Source organism: Neovison vison, chromosome 3 (assembly GCF_020171115.1).
Source record: "Neovison vison isolate M4711 chromosome 3, ASM_NN_V1, whole genome shotgun sequence".
Taxonomy (NCBI): domain Eukaryota; kingdom Metazoa; phylum Chordata; class Mammalia; order Carnivora; family Mustelidae; genus Neogale; species Neogale vison.
This window is the reverse complement of record NC_058093.1, coordinates 182,722,091-182,749,223: the sequence shown is the minus strand read 5'-3', so window position 1 is coordinate 182,749,223 and position 27,133 is coordinate 182,722,091. Positions and strand designations below refer to the sequence as shown.

At 41.2% G+C, this 27,133-nt stretch overlaps 1 protein-coding gene across 1 annotated transcript; it reads right to left on the bottom strand.

Annotated features, from left to right (window-relative positions):
- Positions 1 to 818: 818 nt before the first annotated feature.
- Positions 819 to 24,405, bottom strand: NAPG (NSF attachment protein gamma). The gene is made up of 12 exons (XM_044243414.1): positions 24,265 to 24,405; positions 20,101 to 20,168; positions 18,024 to 18,108; positions 17,246 to 17,263; positions 16,346 to 16,376; positions 13,207 to 13,316; positions 13,025 to 13,091; positions 12,675 to 12,745; positions 6,980 to 7,058; positions 5,050 to 5,129; positions 4,162 to 4,291; positions 819 to 3,065 (listed from the first exon to the last, which is right to left on the bottom strand). The coding sequence occupies exons 1-12, from the start codon at positions 24,318 to 24,320 to the stop codon at positions 2,925 to 2,927; spliced, it is 936 nt and encodes a 311-aa protein (XP_044099349.1). The 5' UTR covers positions 24,321 to 24,405; the 3' UTR covers positions 819 to 2,924.
- Positions 24,406 to 27,133: the final 2,728 nt, after the last annotated feature.

Sequence of the window (27,133 nt, the reverse complement as noted above, 5' to 3'; positions counted from 1 at the left end):
GCACCTGTGACCTCATTTAGTCCTCAAAGCCCCCCGTTAAGTGAGCGCCATGATGCTCCTGCAGCTAAGTGAAGAGACCAGCTTGCCCAAGATCCAGCACAGTCAGCTGGGATCCCGCTGGCAGGTGGGACCAGGACCCCGGCTCGCCTGCGCCACACAATATGGCTTCCTTCAAGTCTGAACAGTAAGGTCCTACGTACTTCTGAAAGATCAACTAATTACACTTTACAGCAAAATGTGCCTTACTCCAGGCTTATATTCTGAAATATAACAAATATAAACTATAAATAAATATATTAAACATTTCTTGAATAATTATTAATAGTCAACTTATGTCCAACCCTGGGACATTCCCTAGTACATGCTCTGGAAGCTAAAACTGATCTCATTCCTGCCCCAGGTGCATCGCAGGGGACCTGAGGGCTCCACGGCTCCCACCCTCAGGGACAGACGAGGGACCATTATGGATCTGAGTGGCAAGGGAAAGGGAACTCAAGAGTCTCCCTCCACAATAACTGGTCCATCCTGGAAGCAAGGCACTTGACTTTCCATCACCACCCTTAATGAAAGATTCTCTTGAAAGATATATATCTCCCATCTCACCAAGTAGCAGATAGCACAGTATTGTAGTAACTGGGTGATCAGTCTCTTTAAAGCTCAGAGTTTAAAGTAACTACTACAGGTACTTAACTGACTCCCAAAGAACAGAGCATATCATTGCAGAGAACCAAACACCATCCTTGTATAACACAGCTGGGATCACATAAATAATTAAGAATGTGTCCTTGGAAAAAAGGAAATAAGCAGAGCAAAATGAGTAACAGTTATAAATCATACTTCTATCGTTTCAGATTTTATTTTCATAATTATCTTGTCATAGAAGCAATAATCTACATTTTCATAGCAACACATTTAAAATTGACTCATCAAAGAACTGGAAAAAATAGGAAGCACAATTCCATACACAAATACCATATTACTCTGCCTATGTACAAATACATTCAATATATTAAATATATTTCTAGATTGACTTCACTTATAACAGAACACTGAGTATTCGATTCTGAGCATATTCATGCAGGATTCCACTTTGGTAAAAGTGATGACATGAGTTCTGGAAAAGTTTTTCCTGCTGTAAACACACATTTCCCACTCCTGACCACACTCTCAGGATCAAGACTTCTGTACATGGAAAAATAAAATGCATGAAGATGGAACAAGGGCTCTTTCCTGGACACCACACAGAATAACCCTGACGTCAAAGAAATAGCCCTAAGTCTTGCTCGTTAGTTCCTAAGTGTAGGCAGGGAGGCGGGAAGAGGCTGCACATGAAAGAAATAGAGCGTTTCATGTTGTTCCGGGTCAGCTGCCCTGCTGGTACAGAATGCACTCAATCACTCCTCATTTTTAATATGTAAAACTTAACACTTTAGTCTATAAACAATAATCTATAAACAAGTGGTCGAAGATACCTTTTAAGCGCTGCCAAATTGGTTTAGACAGATGGCTGCTTAGCTCCCATGAGCATGACCTCGAGACTCCCGAAGTTTCCTACGGGATCTAACAGGCGCAGCAGCAATGGCGGGCTCTCGGAAATGTGAGCACGCCATTCAGTGCACACGTTTACATGCAGCCTCGCTGGGACTGGTCAACGTTTGTCTCCGTACAATTACTGAAAATGAGCTGCTCCCCGCAGAGCTATGCAATAATGCAAGGAATCCAAGCATTAAGTTTGTTAGTGTCTTAAATCAGATCTTCAATAATGACTTTTGCCCAGCGCACCTGCCATAGAGGCAGCCATCCTGGCTGAGCCCTCCTCTCCCTCAGAACCAGCTGGGGCTAAAACCAGGCTTCACGATGGGCCCTGCTGTCTTCAGGGAGCAGCACACTGCGCACCGGCACTGGCAGGCCGGCTCCAGGCAGAGGCAGACGGGCATACGACCGGGGACCACTGTGGAAGGCAGAGCCGCATGAGCGAAAAAGGAATGCTTCTTGAACAGCCTTCTACAAATACCTACGAGGACTGACATTTTGGCAGCTCACTCCCCTCAAAAGAAGCACTTCGGAAACAGTTCTTCCCTTTCCAGCTACGCATCTGCGGTATACACAGCACTGCCAACACGTTACTGTCCTGCTGCAGCTCTGGATGAATCAGAAATTATTCTGGAGGGAAGAAAGGTCTATATTCTAGATTGACGGGAACATTATCCCTTTGTTAGAATGCACAACAGTCCTCATTAGTTCCCGTTTAGCCAAGAACCAAATGCATTTGGGGACAGCCGCCATGTGTTTTTTCAGGTGGAAAAAAATGGATTTCAAAAAGGAGTTGAATATAGCTTCAAAACTTTCAGCTTACACATAAGACTTCAAACGTACCTTTTATTGGGCTAAACAATAGTGTAAGGTTCAAAACAGCATCCTGTCCCAATCTTACCTCCGAAGAGATTTCAAGATTTGATCATCTAAATGTATCTAATATCACTGGGGATAAACTTCCTTTTCAAAAAAGTTTAAAATACTATTTTAACTGAGTAAACGTCACTTTTAGCAGCAATTATTAAATAAAACACAAAGAAAATTCTGTAACAATAAATCACAAAAGCCCAAGAGAAAAGAATTTCTATCCCTAGTGTCCCTTTTGTTTAGAACGTAATTGGTGGCTTGCAAATTTAAAAATCAACTGTATTAAAATGTGACAGTATATTTTTGTTAATTCCTGCTGGTATCTTAGAAAGGCTCTTATGGAAAGAAAAAAAAGTGTTTTCTCATAATGGGTACTTAGGGAAATGAAGACTAAACATGGGGTCTTTATTAGCATTTTCAAAACGATGACTGAAATGAAGCCTGGATCCCCTTAGACAAGGTCCAAGTCTGTGAATGGTGTGTCAGGATTCTTCTCTTCCTTTCTGCGGCAAAGCAGGATCCTAGCACAGGCCTCCCGCATACTCGTCTTCGTCTTCCTCCGCGGTGGGAGCGGTGGCGCCCTCTGACTTAGCCTGTGGTGCTGCGGATTTCTTCTTGATCCCCCCTCCTGGGACCACCAAACTCAGGCCCAGCTTAGCATACTGTCAATGACAAAGCATGTTCTCAATAGCCCCATAACCCGAATCTCAACACGCCCCCTTTCAACAGCAGCAATCTATAAAAGACAAATCTTCATTTTCTACCTCAGGAAAACCAATACGACCATTTAGATGGAAAAACCACCACAACGGAATTCACTACTGCACCGCCATCAGATGGCCTGTGACCATGACATGACAGGTAGACAACTGGTAAAAACTTCAGTTATGTGCCACACTTAGGAATGGGAGATAATCGGGACACACAGAGTTAAGTAATACTTGCAGCGCCTACAAAATAAAGATCTGCTGAGTAAATGAAGAGTTAAACTAGGGACAAAGTCTTTAAAAATAATCAGACTTATAAAAGCCTACATAAGACTATATCTGGAAAAAAAACAAAAACAAAAACAGATTCCTTCTACATACATCCTTACAGAAAAACAAACAAACAAAATCAACCAACCAACCAAACAAACAACACTCAAGATCTCAAGCTGATCTGATACCAAATCAAATGAACAGGGGCTCAGAAGTCTACTGAAAAGGGAAAGTCACAGTCACAGCTCACATTCTGCAGACAGCAGCGTGTGAGGCCGTTTCTCACAGGCAGACCACTCTAGTCCGTAGGACAGGCTGGCAGGACAGGGACCAGCAGCTTACAATGAGTTATCGGAGGTTCAGAGAGTTCATTACTAAACGGCATCACACAACCAGCTGTCACAGCAGGGGGCCTCCAACAAGTCTAAGGAATTACAAAAGCCACTACCCAATGAGCCTCTTTCAGACAGGGAAGCCTAAAATACACTTAAAGTAAGGAACCTACAGAGGTCAAGGGGTAGTAGGAGAGGCTGAGACATGGAGCCCAGTTAAAAAATAGACACATACAGTCAACACCATTAGTTGGCGAGAGAAATGGCTATACATGCGCCTGGCTGACGTGTCTAAGCCTGCAGTCAAATTCAGTGCCAATGCCACATGCCTTTGTAAGCAGTGGCTGGAGGTATAAAATAGAGGGGGAAATCTCACAAGTCCATAGGAGAAAAATCATCTCACTAGAAGCCTCCACCTGTCAAGAGGAAGGACAAAAGGCACTTACATCATTGTCCATGTACTTGAAAAGCGGCGAGTTGCAGACTTCAGAGACTTGGTCTTGGTCTTGCTGGTCATAGCCTTCGAGAAGCTGCTCCAGTGCAGCACAGTCTTCGCTCCCGCTGAACCCTGGGATGCTACAGCAAACATGGGTCACAGGGCTCCACCTGCCCCCCGGGTCCTGTCTCCCATCCCCAGGGGTTCTGCCTCCCACCCCCCAGCAGGTGTTTGCCAATAGCTGGAGACAGTCTTGTTAACAAGTGGCTAGCAGCTGCGATTCTCCAGACATCCCACAATGCATAGGACAGGCCCGAAAGCAAAGAGTTAGCCCGAAATGTCAACAAGTGCCCCGAATGGACCACACCTCCAACAAGAAATGATCTTCCCAGGGGCGCCTGGGTGGCTCAGTGGGTTAAAGCCTCTGCCTTTGGTTCAGGTCATGATCCCAGAGTCCTGGGATCGAGCCCCGCATTGGGCTCTCTGCTCAGCAGGGAGCCTGCGTCCCCCTCTCTCTCTGCCTACTGTGATCTCTGTCTGTCAAATAAATAAATATAATCTTAAAAAAAAAAAAAAAAAGAAATGATCTTCCTGTTACATGTAATCTGAGAACATTTCTTGTCTCTTTTTTTGTTTCTTTTTTTTTTTCTCAGAAGGCAAAGGGAACAAAATCATTCTAGTCATTCACTCCCATGAAATTCCCAGGAGAAAAACACAGGAAAGATCCCAACTTGTAAAAATCCTGCTGAAATGGTACGTGAGTTCTCCCACCACTATGAAACTTATTAAAAACCAAAACTAGCTTCATGGCCAAGAACAGCAGTCTGAGCAGTGACCTTACACTGAGAAATAGAAATGTTAACACAGCAGAAGTCCGGCAGGGCTGCCAACATCTTACCTGTAGCTCTCCCTGACACACCTCTCGGCAGCCACGTAGTCATTTCTGTGGAGATGAACTAAGACTTGAGCAATTGTTTTCTAAAACAAAAGAGGGGGTTATGGTCCAAACTGACATCTATTTATTAGTAAAGTCAATCCTGACATCTGGAATTTAACTTTTAAGAGTCCTGTTTTGTCTACAGAGATCGATAAATTCTTAGGAACTTCCACAGGACACGCAAGGGAGAACACCCCGCGGCAATTCCGCTGAGCACACAAACCACCCTGGGTCCTGTTAAATGCAGACTGTAGTCTGGGGGGGTCCGAGACGAGCCTGAGACTGCTCGCAGGTGGTCCCGATACTGCCAGTCTGAGGACACAGCGACTAAGACAACTTAGCACACAACCACCATGTTGTAAAGAAAATCTCTCTTAACTGTCTATATGGGTTTAATCTTCAAAAGGGAAATCCTGAAGCAGGACCTGTGACTCCACAACACTTCAGAATTATTAAAGAAATAATAGGAAAAAGGTGAATGAACAAATAAAAACTTGAGATAAGAGGAACAATACTATTTATAAGCCAGTCAAGGCATTAATAAGACCCAAGATGTGACTGGTAAGATCTTATTGGCAAACAGCTCTTCAAAAGGTGTTTTTCCATCTTTTTTTCTTTATTTTTCAGATGACTTTTATCGATCTGTTCTTAAGTTCACTGAACATTTTATCATCTCCATCATCCAATATTTTACTGCAGACATTTGCTTTTTCAGTTCCAAATTTCTCATTTAGTTCATTTTTAGTTTCTATTTAAAACAAAATAAAACAAAACAAAAACACAGTCCTTTCATCCATTCATCTGTTTACTTTAGCATCTCATGGAATAGTTAAGATAGGAGCTTTGAAGTTGTGACCTGGTAATTCCCACATCTGGGTCATCTCTGGGTTGGCACTGGTTGTCTTCTGTTGGGAACTGGTGCCATTTTCCTGACTCAGTCATGCTGGGTGTTCTGGGACACTACCCCAGACACTGTAGGCGCTCTGCTGCATAGACTCTGCTACGATTCTCAGGAGAGTGTGGACACTTTCAGCAGGTTAAGCCAGCAGTCAGGCTCAGAGGCAGATTCTGCGCCCCTGTGGCGGGCGGCCGCTCCAGTCTTCAGAGCCTCTGCTGGCGGCTGCGGCTCAGTTCCAGGCAAGAGTGCTGCCAGGGAGCTGGGAGTCCTGGGCAGTGATCAAATCTTACTGCCACTCTCAAAGCCTATGCTCTGCTGCTCTGGGTCCGTCTGCCACATGCAGAGCTGGAGTGTAACCCCAGGACTTGTGTGGGCACCTGCTCATACCCACACTTGGGATTCCCTTTCCCTCCTTCCTGGGTCTTTCTCCTTGCTCTTAGCAGATGAAACACCCCAATTCTCATTGTCCTAGCTCCTCTGACCAAAGAGATTCAGCCTCCTGGGGTGTTTCATCTGCTGCACCACTGTCACAGTCGCTGCTCCATGACCAGGGCTCACCCTCAGAGCAAAGCCAGGGGAGAAAACAAGAGAAGACAAGGAGGCTGCTTTTCCCAGTCCCCCCAGTTAGAAACTTCGGATAGATGGGTTCCTTGGGCATTGTAGCTGCCTCTGCTGCCCAGCTCCATGACCGGGGGCTTCTCTCAAGGAAAGCCACAAGAAAAAATAGGGAAAATGCTGGAAACCCACTGCTGTACTGGCCGCTTCTCCAAGTGCTCACTCCTCCTGCTTTTATTTTTCAGAGTTCAGAAGTTTTTGTATTTTATCCAGAAGTTTTAGTTGTAATCAGCAGGAAAGATAGGCTATAGTGGGCTTACTCCATCTCGGCCAAAATTATTTTTAAAATATCTGTGGACTGCGGTCTTACACACATAGCTACACCAATATGAAAAATTAACAAATATAAAGCCAAAAATAAGCACTTTCAAAACATACCTTATAACAAGTTGGATAATTCTCAATCTCCTTATAAATATTTTTTTCTTTCTGAATAGAAAGTGCTGCCTCATCAAACCTAAAGACAAAATGAAGAAATGTCAAATAAGGCAGCTCTCTAAATGATCTCAAACAGAGATCACTGTTCTATTTGATATTACAGATTCTGGCAAAGGTAAGAAGGTATCAGGCATTTTTAGCAACTGCTCTACAACTCAGTTTCCATGAGCTCTGCACATCTGGCTTATCTTTTAAACTCCTGATTTGCCTGTTCATGCATCAAGCAAACAGACAAAAAGCAGAAGAACTGAAGGACAGGTTACTTCAAACGGAGTAATTGAAGTCTGGTAAAGACCATCCATTAATGCGCATCTAGCCAACTCAACAACAAACCGCTCTGCAAACTTTTGTGAAAGTATTAGAAAAGCCCCAATTTAATCATCCCAGAGTTCTTTCCTTCCAATAAAGCCATCCAGACCCCCAAGAGCACTGCCTGCCTGCGAGAGAGTTCCCTCTCCCACTCGGTCCTCACTGCCAGAATCTCCACTGCAGCCTCAGTGACCCAGAGAAAATGTCCTTCCTGCCACCTTTCATCCCCAACATTGGCCTCTCACCCATTTTCTTTTTCTTCCATCCCACTCAGGTGGCAGGACGAAGAGGAAAGGCATCACTAGCACTGTTCCCCCAATTCTCCAAGGCCCTCGCCCTTCCCTTTCCACTCAAGCCCAGCACACCCTAAGCAGCTCCTCACCTCTTCGTACAGGTGTATCGCTGTCCCTGTCTGGGGACTCTCTTCCTGGCGTCTGACCTGTATCTAAAGGAAGTGTGCAGGCCTCACTCATCTCTCTGACCCCAAAAGCCAAAATGGCAAGCTGTCTGCACTGTTAGGATGCAGCAGCGGGAAAAGCCCTTTCGTAATTATATTAAAATATAAAAAGTTATACTACACTTTTCTGTGAAAGATCTGTGCACATGCATATATGCACACACACATGGTATGGCTTGGTTTAACTCAAAGGAGTTAAACTGAATTTTTGTGGACCGTGCCCTTGTAACTTACTACCTCATACAATAAGGCTTACTGGAGAAATGCATTCTGAATTTACAAAGATCAACATGCTAAATTCTGGGAACAAAGCCAGTTTATAAATTGGGCATGGTAGCAGACTTCTAAGATTGTTCCCCAAGATTCTTGCTCCTCATATACACTCCTTGTACAGTCTCCTCTTGAACGTGGGCACAATCTCTGATTATGACGGATCATAATCTCTGATTCTGATTATGTCCTCTTATGAGGACAATCCTCAACTGACCTCAAGCGAAGCAGAGAGAATGTTTGGATGGGGCTAACCTAATCAGTGAGGTCTTCAAAGATCAGGGATTGAAAGTCAAGAGAGTCACTAACCTCGAAGCAGCAGCAAACTGCCATCTTATAAACCATTCGGAGGGCACAGGCCAAGGATCTACAGGCTACAGCACCTCTAGAGCTGAGAACTGCCCCTAGCCAATAGCTAACAAGATAACATGGGTATGTGTCCTCTGGCTGCAAGGAAAGGAATCCTGCCAACAACCAGTGAGCCTAGAATAAGATGGCAGTCATACCGGACCAGACGCCTGCGTCCGGCCTGGTGAAACCCTGAGCACAGGACCCAGCTATACTGGGCCTGGACTTCTAACCTGCAGACCTGGGAGCCGGTAAGTGATACTGTTTTAAGCTGCCAGGTTTGAGGTTATTTGTCATACAGAAAAGGAAATTAATATGAGGGATTATATATACCTGTATCATTTGTAATTATGACCATGAGCTTATCCCAGACTATTTTATAAACATTACACCAGGACATAAACATCCAGATGACATCATTCTAGTAGAAATCTTAATGTTTTGAATTTTTCATATATTTAAGTATAAAGGCTGCATTCTTCCCACATGACTTAATTATTTCCTTGGCATAAAAATAGCATTTCCATGTGCTAACAGCTAGCTAGCAAAACAGCCATCTAAGAGAAATATTTACGTGTAATAAAAAAAAAAAAAATCGACGAGCTTGGCTAAAAGTACATGAAACTGACATACAAAGCCAACTGTTTTCAACTGTATCCAGGAAATTATTCAGAAGTTACTAACCCAGAGGTAATTCTTAATACTCCTAACAAAATAAAATACATGTGATTTTGCTAAAAAAAAGAATAAATTGTTTTTATCTTCCTGTAATTAAAATGTAAGGCCCACAAAAATTATGTGCATACGACAGGAAATTGCCACAGGACTTCATGCAACCCAGCTTTCATATCTCCCTCACCATGATTCAAAACCCATCCTCTGGCCCCAACTGCCTCCTTAAGTCTGGAACATATGTTTAACTACCTATAAACTTTCAGCCCACATCATATTGCCAACTAAGTTTATCAACCCAATAAACCTTGGCATGACAATGGACAGGACAAAATTAAGCAAGATGGAAACCCAGTGATTATACAGGATTAAACTAGTACCTACTCCACATAACACACACTCAGGCCTCCCTGAGTTTAGTATCTAGTGACTGTCTCAGTCAACTGGTAAGAGTCTGAGAGCCTTAGAAGTGCGGAGTCAGCTGGGGTTGGGGGGGTGGTTAAATGACAGAGAAGTCAGACTCTCCCCCTTGTTGGGAAGCATGAAAAAGCTCTGGAAAGCTCTGGATTTGGTTACCTAGTGCTAACCACACAGTGTTGTCAACCAGCTCAGCTGTCACAAAACTTCTCTGGAAGGCATAGGAATGTAGTCTCTGCTTAGTCAGATCAACCGGAAAGGCCTTTTCAGGGAGGGAACAAGGGCACTGGTACGGGACTGATTTAAGACCCCACAGATGCAACCTAATTAAGTCTGACTCACTTTTGAATATGGCTCTCTAAAAATGGGGGAAGAGCAGGAGACTAACACAAACATATTAAATAGGTTATTTAATTTTGCTATACTAGTTATAAACTACTGTTAAGCTAGCATTAAATATTACTGTAAAAATATAAGCATATTATCTCAACGTAACAAACATAAAATTTTAAATTGCATACTATGCCCTATTAGATATTCCTGTGAAAGCACAAAATTACTCTTTTCTTTTAGACAAATGGCAGCCCCAATTAAGATTATAAGGATAATATATATTCAAAATATTCAAATATCACATAAATTTTTATTCAAAATATTCAAATATCACATAAATTTTCTCAGATATCTATTAATAAAAATCCTCCAGGTCTTTCTCACTCTGCACTACAAAAATTCATGTGACACAAAACAAACTAAGGGTGGCCAGCGGGGAGGCAGGTAGGGAAACATTGGGGAGGGTATGTGCTATGGTGAGTGCTGTGAAGTGTGCAAACCTGGCAATTCATAGACATGTACCCCTGGGGCTAATGATACATTATATGTTTATAAAAAAATTTTAAAAATTATCAAAAAAATAAATAAAATAGCAAAAAAAAAAAAAACTCATGTGACAGCTGACTTACAATTCTTTCATACTATCCATACCCAGTGATAGTTTTCAAATATCAGATTCCTTAACACTGCTGAATAAATTTATATCAATTTTTATATTATACAACTTGAATTATTTCTGTAATTTTTTTTTCAAAACATTGCATGAAATACTATCATTTTTCAATGCATTTTTACTAAAAATGAAAAAAAAAAGCAAAAAACAAATTCACAAAGTAAATAAAAGATGCACTGGTTGCCCTAGATTTACAAATGTCCATCTTTCCAGCATCTCCATACCACTCTCCACAACTGTGAATAATACTTGGCATTTGTTCTAGAATAATGGTTCTCATCACACACATCACAAGCAATCAGTAACTTCTGGGAATGACAGTGGCTATCACCACTCCATGGCGGAGCTTTCCAGAGGAATATGACTGTGTAGCTGGAAAACACTGCTCAGCTACCATCCTGGGGAGGTCCTGGCCCCCTCCTCCCCTTTGCTACTCCCCCTACAACCCAGCTTTAGATAATCTCAGTCTGGAAAACAGAAGGGGAGCAGATGCAAAAGCAGAAAGACCCTAGGAAAGCGGAGGCAGAGTCCCTGCCTAAACAGAGGGGAGGCTTACTTTTTGCCCCTACCTCCAACTTACGCTTCTTAGGCCTTCAGTAGTTAAGGGGCCTCAGGCCCTAAAGACACTGGGGAATTCAGGGGAGTGGATGAGAAAAGGAGATGAAAGTATGTCAGAACGTGCCTGTCTGCCCTAGAATTAGTAAAGTCCAGGATACCATCCCCTGTTTCTACAAGTGTGAAACCCTGCTCAAAGGGTCAGACTCTAGGAACTATCTTCAAGTTCAGCTTTTCTGCAATACCTGGGACCATCACCACAAACAGCTCTGGTTTTGTAAGAAACCCTTCCAGCGGTGCGCCTGGGTGGCTCAGTTGGTTAAGCGTCTGACTTCGGCTCAGGTCATAATCTCAGGGTCCTGGGACTGGGCCCCATGTCAGGCTCTCTGCTCAGCAGAGAACCTACTTCTCCCTTTCTTCTTCACTCATTCTCCCATTCACTATCTCGGTCTCTCTCTCAAATAAATAAATAAAATTTCAAAAAAAGAAAGAAAGAATGAAAGACACACTTTCAGGGACTAACCTGAACTTACTCTACCACCATTTATAAGTTGAGAATTGCCACAGTTAGCATTCCAGTTGTTTGGATTTCTAGGAAGCCAAGAGAATTAAGACAGATAAAGGTAATGACCCAAGGCTGATATGTATAAATTAAATTATGACTCATGGCTTAATACAAAAGTGCTAATTTAAAAACAAAATAAAAGCACTATTCCGTTTAGAACAACAAAAAAAACCAAATCAGTGTAACGAAGTCTTATAAAATAGTCCATCTAAATACCAACATGCACGAGTTATTAATTCTATTATTTATTCTGATGCCACTTTATTTTAGAATCTGTAGTCCTCACTAAGACAACATTTAATTCAGTCTCAGAGAGGGGTCAATAGATTCTTTAGTCATTTGTTTTTTGGTTCCTTCACAGAATTATCTTGCATCTTTTCTGTCACTAGGGAAGTAGAGACACATGTTAATGAAAAAACCTATCTTCAAACTTAGAGTTTTCTTGTGTTTACCTTAAATACAACTAAATGACATCTTGGCAAACAGAATTTTATGAATGACAGAAAATGTTTCCTAAGCTTAAATTAAGGTAAAGTAAAAACAAAGGAAAAAACAATAGGATTCTAGGTTTCTGGGGTCCAACTACTAATGCCTTAAGTCGTATGTTGAAAGGACGAAAAAACAAACACCAAATACCCTATTTAAAGACACTACTTGATTGGCGAGAACCTGTCAGTTTTTGTGGGTGAGCACTTAAGGTAGCTTGTTATCTATGCTTATACAGATATTTCTCCTCAAGAAAAACACATTGTAACTTAACCTAATAACATGAAAAAAACTGCTCTCATGCTGCTCAGCCAGATTGTAACCAAAAAAACACAATGCATGATACATTTTGGCATCAGATTAAGAAAAACAGCAAATTCTGATATTTAATATTCTACCTTGTGGACCTCACTCTTTCTGCTAGGCAGCCTGGTGTGCCTATGGCTCACACCAAAAAGATTAACAAGGCTTTCCCCAAATCACTTCACAGTTCCAAATGGGGACCGAAGTGTTACCTGGACACACAGGAACACGGTTATGGAAATCTCACCTGCGTCCTCGTACCAGCAGTCTGGAGGCTTTTCCTAGTAATTCGACCGCCTGTCGTAAGCGTTCCTCATTCTGAAGGAATCAAAGAGAAGAAACTTTTGGCTGCTTTAATCTAGGAATCGTTTTTCCTCCCAATAGTTATTTGATAAATAAGTAACAGCACTTGATCAAGATGGCGGGGGGGGGGGTGGAATACAAAGCTGTTAATCCATTTTATTCACTAATCAAAAAATACAGTTCAATTATGAGCACAGAAAATTTTTACAAAGCAGCCATGGCATTTCTCTATTTTCCTACATGCTATGGATCTGAACACTCTAAGTATACAAAGGAAAACAAATTCAAACTTACTTCAAACACATTAGCTGTCTGTTGATATAACTGTACAGCCTTTTCTGGATCTACATTTTCTATAAGCCTATAGTAGACAAGAAAATGGGACTTAAATGAGAAATAGAAAACTTATTTTTCAAAGGACTTTAGTAAGACAAACAGTCAAGGGCTTCTATGCAGAGAGCTGTGTCCACACTCACTTGCCAGCTCGCTCCAATGCCATGGCTGCTGTGTCGGGAGTGCCATTTTCTAGGTACATCATGCTGGCTTTCTCAATCAGCTGAACAGCCTCAGGGAGTTTCTGCATCTCCTTCAGGCAAAGGATACAGGGCAGAGCAGTAAATGCATAAACTTAAATGTAAAATTAACAAACTGAAATTCATTTTATTCCTAATTCATGAAAGTAGATGATTCACAATGTTGTACAACAACAAATATACTTAAGATGAAATACCATCACATGGTTACTGTTCCCCATCAAGCCTCCTTCAGCCAAACTAAAAAGGTATTGGTTAATTTCTACACTGAGTTCATCACTTTAGAATTTCAGAAAAGCTATACAAATGGTAGAACCCAAAATGCTTGCTATTAACTTGTTTTCTAAGATTTATAATTCTTTGAGTGTTTACTGAGTCCCTACTACATATAAAGCTCATGGCAATGGCTTTGAATCCCTACCACATATAAAGCTCATGGTCATGGATTTGAACTGGCAGCTCAAGGGCTGTACCTCATTTCCAAGTGCATCTTGCTTCAGTAGTTTGAATTCAGATCCTTTCACAAATGTTCTGTTCTATGGCTTCCTACTTTTAAAAAAGATCACAAGCTAAGACAAGACATCAGTAGGCTTGTGGGTTGGGGCTGAATAGCAGCTGTCCTGGGAGGCATGATGCCTCCTGGCAGTGGCCGCATTTCTCCGCACTCCTAACTGCCCTCCACACCTGGGCCCACTTCCTGCACACCAGTCACTCTCCATGCCCTGAGCTCATCTGAGCCTGCAGCCCTCTTCCAAGACAAGTGCCACCAACACACCAACTCTGTGTCTTACTATGAAATCACAGATCTCGACATCCTGTGGTCCTTACAACATCTCCAAATCAAAACTCTTCTTAAAAAAGGAATAAAAGTCATTTAAAAGCTAGACATAAGCTTACAGACATTATCTACTTAGAATTGCCATCCTAGATCTTAAAGAAGGCTCCACATCGACAGCTCAAGGGTTGTTTTCAAGTCTGACTATTCAGTACCTGAGTTGATAAATTATTTATGATACCAGACTGGCTGGTCTCACTCTTACTGACTTGCACATATAACTTTTTTGTTATTTAGTTATGGAGTAAAAAAGGATGGGCTGTCTTCTTAAAAGTTACACTATTTTATATGCTTCACCACGTTCTTGTAGCATGCCAAAATCATCAAGAAGATAATAAAAATATGCCTATTTTCTGTGGTCTGTGTGCTTTTGTCACCTTACCACTTCTGTGGAGCAAACAAGATATAAAATCTAACAGCTGTAAACTGACAGAGCCAGAGGTTGGTCCAAGCAGTATCTTCCACTCTGCCTCCTTCTACATACTATCAAGTCCTAAGTCTCGCTGAGGGATGAATATGAAGGTCTGTATGACAATCTGATGGAAATTTGAACCCACAGAATTGACACTGGGCCACGTAACTCAGGACCGCTAATGCTGCTGAGGACTGTCCAAAGGCATTTAATGTAAATGTAAGAGCATACCAGAAAGCATTTTCTCTTGTCTTCTCCCCTATCCACTAGGTTTATTTTTCCTTCATTCAAAGTAGTGCCTTCAAATTCTCAAATTAAACAGATACTACAGCAATGGAAATTATGTCTAAATAATACCTTTTGATGAAGACTCAAGTCTTAGCACAGCTGTTAGAATATAAACTGAAGCTATGAGGATTACATATTACAGTGTTCCCGCATTTTTGTACCTTAAAGGAATGTATCCTAATAATAAGCACAAAGTACACCAAGACGACAAGAGCCATCTGGGAGCTTCCTAGTTCTCAGGGGGAACAGGGACAACAGAAGGTCAGGGCAGATACCTAGCTCCTTTGGCTACAAAAGAAATGCTAGTTGCTGAGAAACTGCTGCTGATAACCTGGCATGCATTACTTAATATCCACCTGGTTGTACATTTTATCCAGAAAAGGTTTATTCCAATGGCTATGTAATAGTTTCTTATAATGAAGCAACATAATTTACTTAAATATCCTATTATTAAAAATTTAGAAACTGCCATTTTTGTTAAGCAATATGCAATAAACATTTTTACACACCAATTTTTGCTATCTCTTTACAAGAGAGTCACAGAATTGGAATTCTTGGCTATGAAAATTCTTAAGGCCGTTGATATATATTATCAAAGTAATTTTTTAAATGACAGTAGAAAATCAGCATTTAAAAAGTTAAATGTAAAGAGCAGGATAACTGTGTGTAGAGCATTATCTCAATCTATGTGTGCATATATGTGAAAATGTATGTACGTAGAAAAATAACTAGAAGGAAAAAAAACCTAAATACATTACTAACATTTTTTGGCATGTTCTACAATGACCACTTAAAAAAATATCAGCAAGATTATAAAAGTCACAGAAATTAAAAAAAAAAAAAAAAAACAAGTTTTACTAAAGTGCGAATTCTTGAAACAACGTTTTATAATAAATAATTCAAATAGCTTTTAATACATTAGTGAACATAAAAATGGAAAGGAAATGTTCGATTTCAATTGCTACTTGGCATACTTGGGAGAGTGAATGTCATTAAGTGCCATAAAGTAACGTTTTTTCTTACCACAACAGGATATCAATTCCCAACCTGCTTTTAAGAAGCAGAAATATGAAAAGTGGCTCAGGTACATGAGCCAAACTATTTCACTCAACAAGAATCAGAATTAAATAGCAATAGCTTAGGTCCAAGCTTCTCTTCAATGCCAACTTTTATAAAACAAGCAAATTTCTTTCTATAACCCAAGGGTAGTAAAAAATACATATATTTGTAAATTTTTACTACATTACAATGTCCGGAAGTTCTCAGAAGTAGGGAAATCTCTCACATAGTTTTTTGTCTAGCAACAGTCCCCTGGTTAGAAAGCTTAGAAACTTACTCAATACATTCTCTTAAATTTCACCTTTAAAACTCCCTATCAAGACACATACAATGTACCCTTGGGTCTGATTAGCATTACTTTGGAAAATAAATCTTAGCAACTCTTGCCTTACAGCTAGGAGAGTTTTCAACCTTCACACAAATTTACTTTAACACCTTGTAGTTATTGATTCATTTTACCTACAGAACAGTTGTGGCACATTACTGACCTTCAACATCATGCCAGCTTGCTCATAAGCTCTGCAAAGAGAATACAATTTCTCAGATGAGATGCTAATGAAATAAGGGGGAGGAAAAACCTTCTACCACAGATATGAGAAGTTATGTCAATTAAAACTGGCTCAGGGGACGCCTGGGTGGCTCAGTTGGTTGGACGACTGCCTTCGGCTCAGGGCGTGATCCTGGAGTCCCAGGATCGAGTCCCACATCGGGCTCCCAGCTCCATGGGGAGTCTGCTTCGCTCTCTGACCTTCTCCTCGCTCATGCTCTCTCTCACTGTCTCTCTCTCTCAAATAAATAAATAAAATTAAAAAAAAAAAAAAACTGGCTCAGGCACTACATATTGCTTTAGGTTTCTAATAACATTTTATTTTCTTTTCATTTTTGTGAGCAATGATGCCTTGGAAACAATAGACAACTGAGTTAAAGGGATTTTTATTTTGCAAATGCAAAATTGAGTAAACCTCAGAAAGGTTAAAGGACTTTTTATCTGCAAACCTATATCCAAGTTTTGAAACAAGTAAATACCCTCCACAAAAGCAGGAGAAAGACTGTTTGTCTCCACAAGGGCTATTATTAACTATCAAGAAAAAGGGAGAAAAAAAGATTCTAACTTACTTGTTTCTTCATAGGTTATTGGAGAAAACAGTCCTAAAAATTTTTGGTGAATTGAATGTAAACACTGTATAACTTAGTTAGGAGGGACTTAGTCAGCTTCTAAGGGTCAGGTAAAGACCAAAACAAATGGAAATGATAATTTTATTTAAATCGATACAAAATAATTTACTATCAATGGATTTATAACTTAGAAAAAATTTACTGACCTAAGGAAAAACAACATTTAAAACATTATCTCTAAATACATGAAAACATGGAAAATATTTACTTACTTGGCAGCATGAAAAAGACTGAATGGATGTAACAAAGTCAAAATTAAGGAAAAAAACCGAATCAACAGTTTCCAAAGATCTACTATTTAAAAAACACGGTCATCTCCCCTTGCTGGTTCTAAAAGACAAATCTTACAATCAGATGAAGCAAGCATTTCACACCTGTTGATGTCTCTCACAACTACATAATTCACAAAAACACTGACAAAACACCACATAGATTTTTAAGCTATGTCTACTGACCATTAATCTGAAAAGTGTCACTGTAATGCAAAATTATTATAACCAAAATTTGAAAATGAGATAAAATTGACATTTTTTACTTAGTAAGTTTTAAAATACGTCAGGAAAATTTATTGTTTTAAAATATTTAAAAAATTTTTTTCAAATACCTAAGAAAGACTATATTTTTAAAATATTTATTGAGCAGCTTATATATTTCTAATACCTCCACTACTGTTTCATTCTTCAGCACCTATGTACTTCCCTCACTTCATCCCAAGGAAAACAAGCATCAAGCAAATGCAGAAACAACAGAAATAAACTCTCAAATTCAGCTCTGCAAAACAGTGTGAATCTTGTGATTAAAAGTCTCTGTAAATGCTGTAAATGCTCCTTCAGAGTCTAGATACAAAATTTTTCTAATTTTCTAATTTCTAATTTTCTAATTTAATAGCACTGTAGTCCACATGTAGGAAATTTCTAACATAAGAAAACAATGAGCTTCTGTCCAAATCATCAAATTGTTGAATTTCTTTGTAAAGGTTGAAAAAGATACGCCCTGTTATTCTCATGGGCAACAGCTTCTCTCAGGCAGGCATCTTTTGCTTGCTCAAACTGTTTGGCATTTTTAAAAGCAACAGCTGAAATAGAACAATAACAACACAAAACAGACTTTCTAGTCCATTGTTAAAAAAACTTCCAATCAATAATTAAAAATCAAAAACAAAAAAAACAAAATCTGCATCATGTAGGAAGCATTAGAAAATACCCTTATTTTAATCAAATGTGTGAAGTGTTATACAACGCTACTTTTTCCTAAAGAATTTTCTTACAACTTCTTTGATTACCAATAACTTAGAAGTACTTTCGTTTTGTTCTGTCAAACTGTAGATTGCTGGCAATAAAATTGCTGCTTCCATGCAAAACCAAGTCTTTTTAACAGCAGCACCTAAGCTTTGAGAATAGGATTGCATCAGTCAAACCAATACTCTGAAAGAACAGGTCCTGTCCCTAAAGACAGCACCTTACTTCACCAGTTTCACATTTAATCATAAAAACAGCACTTTAGCTACAGCCTATTTCATCTTTGAAATTATTTAGAAATGGAAGACCAATAAATACATTCAACATTTGTAAAATAAACCCTCCTTTGGCACAATCTTTAAATAAATGCCTAAAACATTAATAATGCATTTTTTTTTACATAAAGCTTTTACGCTGTTTAGTGGGTTTCTATGTAAATGATATCTCCAGTGTCCAGAGAGCTAAAATATATTGCTCACTGTTGTAAAAATGTCATTACCAGGGCAAAACAATAAGGAGTGACCCTAAAATAGGATCTTCCAGATTTTGGAAAACTTGCTAAGAGTTGTTTACAAATAAGTAAAAAAGGATACTGTATAAAAAAATTTTTTTAAACTCAAACTCTTAAAATTCTCTTTAATAAAACATTGAAAATAAACAAACTTGAACTATTTTCATCCCTGGACTTGCACATTTTGCTTTAAAAAATGATTTTAATGATTAAATATATTTTGCATAACCCCTTAAAGAAAATAAACAAAGGATGATTTAATGGGAAAATATGACCTAAAATATGTATTTATGAAAGCAACTCATGGTCTCAGATGCTTGTAAAACAAACCTGTGATAAATTTCCCTCACGAAAATGTTGTCCCCTCCAGTTAAAAAAGCGTTCTTGTATAAGGTGTCCATAGAATCCACATGAAGTTTGAACTTTTAATAATTTTTCTTTTAAATAGAACATAAATAATTTGCATAATTTGACAAAGAATTTAGTCAGGATTTAAATTAAAGTGTTAAAGACTCATGAGCTTTCTATTTACTGGATTTCTTTATTCTCTGGCAACATACTGAAACTAAAGTCTACTAAAAGCACACTATGTAGGTGGTCTCTGTGTTAGGCTAACAAACGTGATCTGAGCGGTGCTGGAACACAACCGCAAATGTGTTCAGAGTACCTCAAACACTGCATTATGCTTTGTATCCCAAATAATGATGCATATGCTGAAAGCTGTCTTTCCATGAGTAAATGCCAAATTTTTAGTAAGGTCCTTCTCTGTTGCATATTGCAGATCATTTTTATCTTCTATACAGATAAATTTATTCAAATATTTATATAGCTTAACACTTCACAAACATTTATCAGCATATCTCAAAAGTGCGGTTCTTGAAAAAAACATGTGCCAAACACACAAAGAATTTGCAGATCTGCTCAGAATAAGGCTAAATTAAAAAATAAAAAGTTAACAAAGAAAAATCTTTATTCTATTATAGGAAGCATAACAGAGGTCTATGGCAAAAACTCCTGGAAATAGTATGCAACTGACTAAAGTTCAAGAATAATACACAAACAGCGGAGAAAAACTTGCAGCTATGTACTGCCAACCCTCCCCACCTCTGCTCTCAAGAGAGAGCTGCAGGTCACCGATCTCTAACTCAGCCCTCAACACAGCTGAAAATAACAACTGGGAGAAAAGCAAGGGCTTGGGCAGGTTTGTTTAACTGTTAAAATCTCACAGAAAGCATGAAGTGTTAAGTATTTTACCAAGACGTAGTTCTCAGCCTATGTTAAGACTACATACTATGTTAAGGGCTACCATCACACGTACCTGCTTTTCCATACTCAGAAGCGGCACTGTCATAATCTGGTTTCCATTTTAAAAAACCAGTTTTCAGGCTGAAATGAAAAGAAGACACATTCAACTGAAGTTCCCAACCACATTTATTAAGTCAGAATCCTGCTTTAATGGCTTTGTAGGTGATTTTAAAAAGACACCTGTGCGAAGTCCCCACCCCGCCCACCTCCACCCAAATCCATTTACAATGAAACAGGCTCACCATTTTCCCTCTCCGTATCACAGACGTGGTTTTCTCCTTTTGAAATGTCTGCATAATAGCCAAGCACAGCAAAAATTCTTAGTGCATGGTCCCCGGACCAGCATTACTAGGAAATGTGCTAAAAATGTAAACTTCTCCCATCCCAGACCTACAGAACCACAAACTCCAGGGCGGCAGCAGCCATCAGGGTACAACAAACCCTGAGGTGCATTAAAGCCTGAGACCCTCTGAAGCACGGTATCAAGCAAGCAGTTGGATTCGTGAGACAGAAGCTCAGGAGAGGCTCGAGTTATTAACTTAAGAGCCACTGGCGTATGCCATACCAGGGACCTAGTTAAGATTCACCAGGGAGATCTTAAGAGAGTGCAAGATTACAGAATACAAACGTTCAGGACAACAACACAGGAAGCCAGCAAACCAGGTTCAGAATTAGCCACCAGTGAACAGGAAGCATAGCCAGAAAGATGAGAATGTTATGAAAACAATAGAAGCTGCTTTCCAGGATCACTACTGGTTTATCAGATGTCAAAGCAAAAGACCATCTATTTTGAGTCCTTATCTTACTTGCTCTTTCTTCAATATTTTATTTCTTTTTTAAAATAATTTCAAACTTTCAGTGTAAAGTAACCCAGTGACCGTCAAACTTAGGTGCGCCTAAGAACTGCTAAATAAATGCCATCTCAAATTCCAAATTTCAATGCAATTAGTGAAAGCCAGCTTACATGTAACGCCGTAAGGTGCTTCAAAGGAGCACCTTAACTGAAAGACACAGAATCCCCAATAGCCCTCAAAAGTATGCCTTTGTTTGTGACAGTTGTGTGAACCGCCCATAAGTTCTAACTTTTAAGCAACATTTTTTGGCAATTAAACATATTTAACAGGGCGCCTGGGTGACTCAGTTAGTCAAGCATCTGCCTTCAGCTCAGGTCATGATTCCAGTGGCCTGGGATGGAGCCCCCGCATAGATTTCCCTGCTCAGTGGGGAGCCTGCCTCCCCTTCTCTCACCCCTGCTTGTGCTATCTATCTCTGTCAAATAAATAAATAAAATTTTTTTTAAAAAAGTATATTTAACATCTGTTTGCATATATACTAGGATTCAAACGTGTGAGCAATTTTTAAAGCTTACCAAGAACATTATTGCTCAGAAAAATAAAATCCTTAAATAGCAGTCTAACCCACAAAACTGGGTACAAAATTCTAATCTACAAACAAAATTCTAATCCCCCACCCCTACCCTAAGGGTTCATTATAGTCTATATATTAACATAATTTCTTAAACCCCACCCAAAACACAATACAGTCAGTTGTCTAACATGCTACACATGGAAAGAACTAGAGATTTTAAAATATAGCAAATCATCCCCAGTCAATTAAACACCTCTAATAAGAAAGAGAGAAGGCATTCTGGTTAATTAAATGGCTCTCATAGTGGTTTTGATATTTTGGTCAAGAGTCAATAAGGAAATTCTGTTGAGCCCAACAGACCAATTTCCATAGGACCAAAACCCACAAAACCACCATTTGCTAGAGGGGCTTGATTAAAATTACAAAACTATCTGGAAATATTGAACCATATGCTCACTAGAAAACAGAGAAAAACCCATTCTTCTCCCCTAAGCTCCTGGCTCATTTTTCCCGTCATCTACTAACAACTCTGTCTAGAGGCACTTCAAACATAACACGCTCAAGCCTGAACCCAGTACCCACCTTCCCCATCCCTACCTGCCCATCATGTTCACACTTCAATATCCCCTATCTTAGCTAAAGGTCTCCCCTCCACGTCATCTCCTATATTGGAAACCTAAGAGTCAAGTTTTTCCCCTCCATATCCAGTCAAGTCATTAAAGCCTACCAATTCTATCTGACAGACGTCATCCAATCTTGCCTCTTCTATTGTTGCTTTATTTTTTTTTTAAGATTTTATTTATTTAAACAGAGAAAGAGAGTGAGCACAAGCAGGGGAACAGGCAAAGGGAAAAGCAGACACCCTGCTGAACAGGGAGCCCAAGAGACACCATGCTCTGGATCTCAGGACCTGGGGGATCATGACGTGAGTCAAAGGCAGACTGAGTCACACAGGCACCCCTTATATTGTTACTTTTTTATTTTTTAAAGATTTTATTTATTTATTTGATAGAGAGATCACAAGTAAGCAGAGAAGCAGGCAGAGAGAGAGGGGGAAGCAGGCTTCCTGCTGAGCAGAGAGCCCGATGCAAGGCTCGATCCTAGAACCCTGGGACCATGACCTGAGCTGAAGGCAGAGGCTTTCACCCACTGAGCCACTCAGGTGCCCCTTGTATTGTTACTTTAATTCGAACCCTCATCATGAGCCTACTAAACCCTCATGGAAATTCACCTTTCCTGCCTGCCCTTCTCTTCCATTTCTCCCACCTTGAGGATATTAATTCTTCCTTACTTTGTATACCCACTGAAACTGCATACCTCTATTCTAACATTTAGCATTTTATTTTTACTCATCTGAGGACTTGTATGCCCGCCTGTGAATTCTAAGCTCCTGAGTTAAGGACTACTTTTGGTTACCTTAATAACCCCAGTGGCTGGGTCAAAGATACACTTACTGAATATGCCAAAGTTCTCACTTTCCTCTCCCACTGTACATTCTCCATTTTGCCAGCGCACTTCCTTCACCACAAAAAAACCTAACTAGGTCCCACTGGTTATATGATCCCCAGGAAAGCTAAGGTTCAGGACCATCTGAGGAGCAGCCCCTTCATGATGGGACCCCAACTTCTCTGCTCTAGCTCATCCGCTGGCACTTCAACTACTCTACATTAACTATTCTCCCTGCATAGTTTCAGGCCTGTGGACATACGACGTCCTATCCATAGATTCTGTCTCATAGGATTTGCCTTCGGTCTAAAAAATCTCCTATTTTCCAGGCCCTGTTCCGAAATTCCACTTCTGGGGAATCTTCCTCAATTCCACCAGACAGAATAAACTTCTCCCCCCACGCGCATTCTACCAAAGCAAAGTTAACACAGCTTTATTATGGTCCTTATTAAACAAACTATCCTAATACTTTTATGTTTGCTCCCAGTAAAAAAAAAAGAAAAAAGAAAAAAGAAAAAGTAAGATTGTTGTAGGAATCTCCTGCACCAAAAGAGCTCCAGGATCTTACACACTGCCTGGAAGGGGTAATACAGTATAACAAAAAGAACTGGAATTTCTTCCCCTGTTCAAAAACTGGCGCTGCCATCTTTCAACTGTGCGGCCTTGGGCAAGTCATCATAAGGCTCGTCCAGGCCTCATCTCTTCTGTACCCCGAAAGTTGTAAAGATCTCAGATCAGGTATGTAAAGCACCTGACACACAGCACCACATAGACTTTTTACGGTCTCTAACTGCCGAATAAAAATTCGTTGCAGTAATGACACTGAGGAGGAGGGGAGTGTTCAAAGGACTGACTGGGCAGGATCAGTTCAATTCCGCGAATTATCTGTTGGGTGCCTACTACGTACGGTATCAGAAGCTTGGGAGACACATAAAATGACTGAGGTAGCGTAAACCCCAGGACCCGAATACTAGGACGCGACAAAAGCCCCCCGCGGAATTTTCAGGGTACATCTGTATCCCCTTTCCCAACGCGAGAGTCTTTCAGAGCGCTGGTTCTCAGCAAGGCGATTTTCTCCCAGTGCACAGGGCAGTCGCCGCCATGGATCATGCGGTCCGGAGTGCCCAGACCTAAATGAGCAGAGCCTGCGGCCCACAGACCCCAGGAGAGAGTGGGGACGACTTCCGGCGAGGAGACCAAGTCCGCTTCCGGAGGTGCAGCAGGCCCCGCCCCAGCCCCCGGGCCGCAGCCCACGGGAAGCCACCGCCTTCAGGGCTCGCTCTCCCGGGCCCTCCCTCCAACTCCCGGACCAGGCCATGTTGGGGCACGGACCCAGCGGACCCTGTCTGAGACGCCCACTCACTATTTCTCTGCTTTGGCGAGATGCTCCAGCCCCTCATTTATCTTCTGAGCCGCCATCTCGAAGGTCCGGGCCCTGACGAGGAGGGGGAGAGCCCGGCTGAGGAGGCGTGGGAACGCCGAGGTGAAAGCCGGGACGGTGCCGCAGCCCCGCTGCTACGGAGGCCCGTAGGGCGCAAATCTAATGCGGCAAAGTAGTGTCGGGAACCAGTAGGGGCGCAGCTCTGGCACACACTGCGCAGGCGCAGAGCGCCCGTTTTCCGCCTGAGCCTTGGGCGTTTAGCGCAAGCGCGGTGGGTACCGAGGGCCGTTCATGCCTGCAGTCGCTCAGTAAGTATTTATTGAGCACCTAATATGTCCCTGGAACTTTTCCAAGCACCAGGAAATCAGTGGGAGTACAATAGACCCCCCCCCCAAAAAAATTCCCGCCCCCGTGGAGCTTTGCTTTTCCATTCACGTGAAACACGTTGGTGCTATAATTTATTACACTTACTCCATAGCTGGAATGGTGTTCATTCATACTGCCTTTGAGCGCCAACTGTATGTCAGTCAGTAAGCAAAACAGACTATCAGTCTCGTTTACTGCCAAATAATCACCGGACACACACAAATTGTAGTGAGGGCTTTGAATGAAAAGTTCAGGGAATTCGGATCTTTTGCAGTGCTCAAGCAGGGATAACAGCCAGTAATACTCCTGGCTCAGTGGATCCCTCACAGTGATTGCAATACCCACATAGATGATTCCTGCAATGCCTACACACCTCTCGGATTCTCACCCCCACGAACTTCCCAGGATCGCTCCCTCGACCTTACTAATTACTAGTAACTGTGTGCCTTCCTCTATGTCCATTTCAGGCAGCCCACTTGAACTACCTCCTCTCATTCCTGCTCGCCCTTCCTAGTGTCAGCAATTCTCACCTTCAACAGAGCTCTGTCCGTTTTCCTGTTCTTCTGTTCTTATTCACACTTCCCTCTTCACCCAGCAGAGATCTCATGTTCCATCATTTTAGCTACCCTGTGGTAGCAAAGCCTCAACCTTCTTGGCCCTCCCTATTCCTCCTTCTCTCCCTGTCTGGAAAAGCCCCAACTCTCCACCCACTCTGGAACTGCTCTTGAGGAGGGAAACGTGGCTGGAGAAAAAACAAACTAGCCTGTTAACATGACTCAATTTAACGATCATAAACATCAAGGAGGTCTTTGGTCTTTGCTGCTGAGCAACTGTACTTCATTTTCCTGTCAAATTACTCACCCACTCACTTGGATGGCCATTCACACCCTCTTTCTCCTCCAAATTCCCACACAATCTCCCCGCCTGCCTGCCAACTCTTACTTCTTGTTTCATAGGAAATAGCAACTGAAGAGATATCTTGCTTTTGGCCTCATCAGCCCATCTGCCAGTGACCTGTATCTATGCCTAAATAGTCTTCCTTTTCTCTAGTGAACATCTCTCTCATCTGTCCTCATGTCCTTATTTAGTCTCACGGGGGGTGAGCACCATCGATGCACAAGGCTTACCGTCATCCTCCCATTGTGTAGCCCGAGCCACCTCATATGAAGGCGCACCATTCCCCGAGAGGGAAGTGGAAGCTACAGGCCTCCTGGAACCAACTCAAAATCACTTCTGCCACTTTTATTGCTCAAAGCAAGTCATGAGGCAAGTCCAGACTTGAGAGGTAGGGACACGAAGGGGTACAGAATATTGTGATTGTGACTTCCAGCTCATCATAGCCCTGTAATAACTGATTCGGTTATAAGGGAACTGGGGACTTTATCAAGAAACAGTGACATTTTACATTTTTAGGTGAAATTAGACTTAACATCCCCCCAGTGCCATCAACCCCCGAAACCACTCAAAGTGCCAGGAATGTTTCTAAGGGATATCCACCAAAAGTCCATAGCCTCCTCCTCAAGCTCCCTTGTTCACACATTCACTTATTAAATGTTTTCTGAGCACCCACTCTTTTCAAGGTGCTGTTCCTATACACACAGGACACAATGGTAAGCAAGAAAACATAGGGGAGAAAGAATTGTCTTACTCTACCCATCTTAGATTCTCCAGCCGGGGCACTGTAAATTAGACTGGCAAAGACAGATCAACAGGAGGAAAGCATACAGATTTATGTAATACAAGTTTCACAGGACACAGAGACCTCCTAAGGAAATGAAGACCTGTGAAAGTGGTTAAACCTGAATGTGGTTATGCTAGGTTTGATGAAGGGGGGAAAGTTGTGGGAAACATGACAGGACAAAGGATATGAGTTAAGGGTAGTAAACTGAAGGAAACCTAGCAAGGACTGTTCATTCAGCGTCCCTTCACCGTCTGAGATAAGGAAGGTCCTCTTTTCCAGGTATGAGAGGATGTCTCTCATAGGAGGCCTGATGGGATTAGGACATGCTCCCCCAAAGTATGTCACTTTGGTTTGTTGAATATTTTAAGCCAAGTAAGTTTGAGCAAACAACAGAAGCAGGTAGAGCACTCTGACCTCCCCTGCCCATTGCCCTTCTGCCCTGAAACAGGTCATAAACCCTCATGTGGGAACTGCCTCCCTACACCTGGAAGAAAGCAACATGCTTCTTGCCAAAGATGGAGGAACACGGAAGAATCTGAACACGCAGGACTTGCTAAGCTCCTTCCACTTTACCGCCCTTACCTTCTACTCCTTGTCATATTCCTCGGTGCCTGCCCCCTCCTCACTGAACCCAGCATGAAAACACACAGCTGTAGTTCTCTGGGTCTTCATTTCCTTATGAGGTCTCCCATGCCATGTAAAACTTACATGAAATACACCTGTATACTTTTATCCTGTTAATCTTTGTTTAATTTTCAGACCCAGGCAGCGATTCTAAGAGAGTTGAAGAAAACTGTTTTCTGT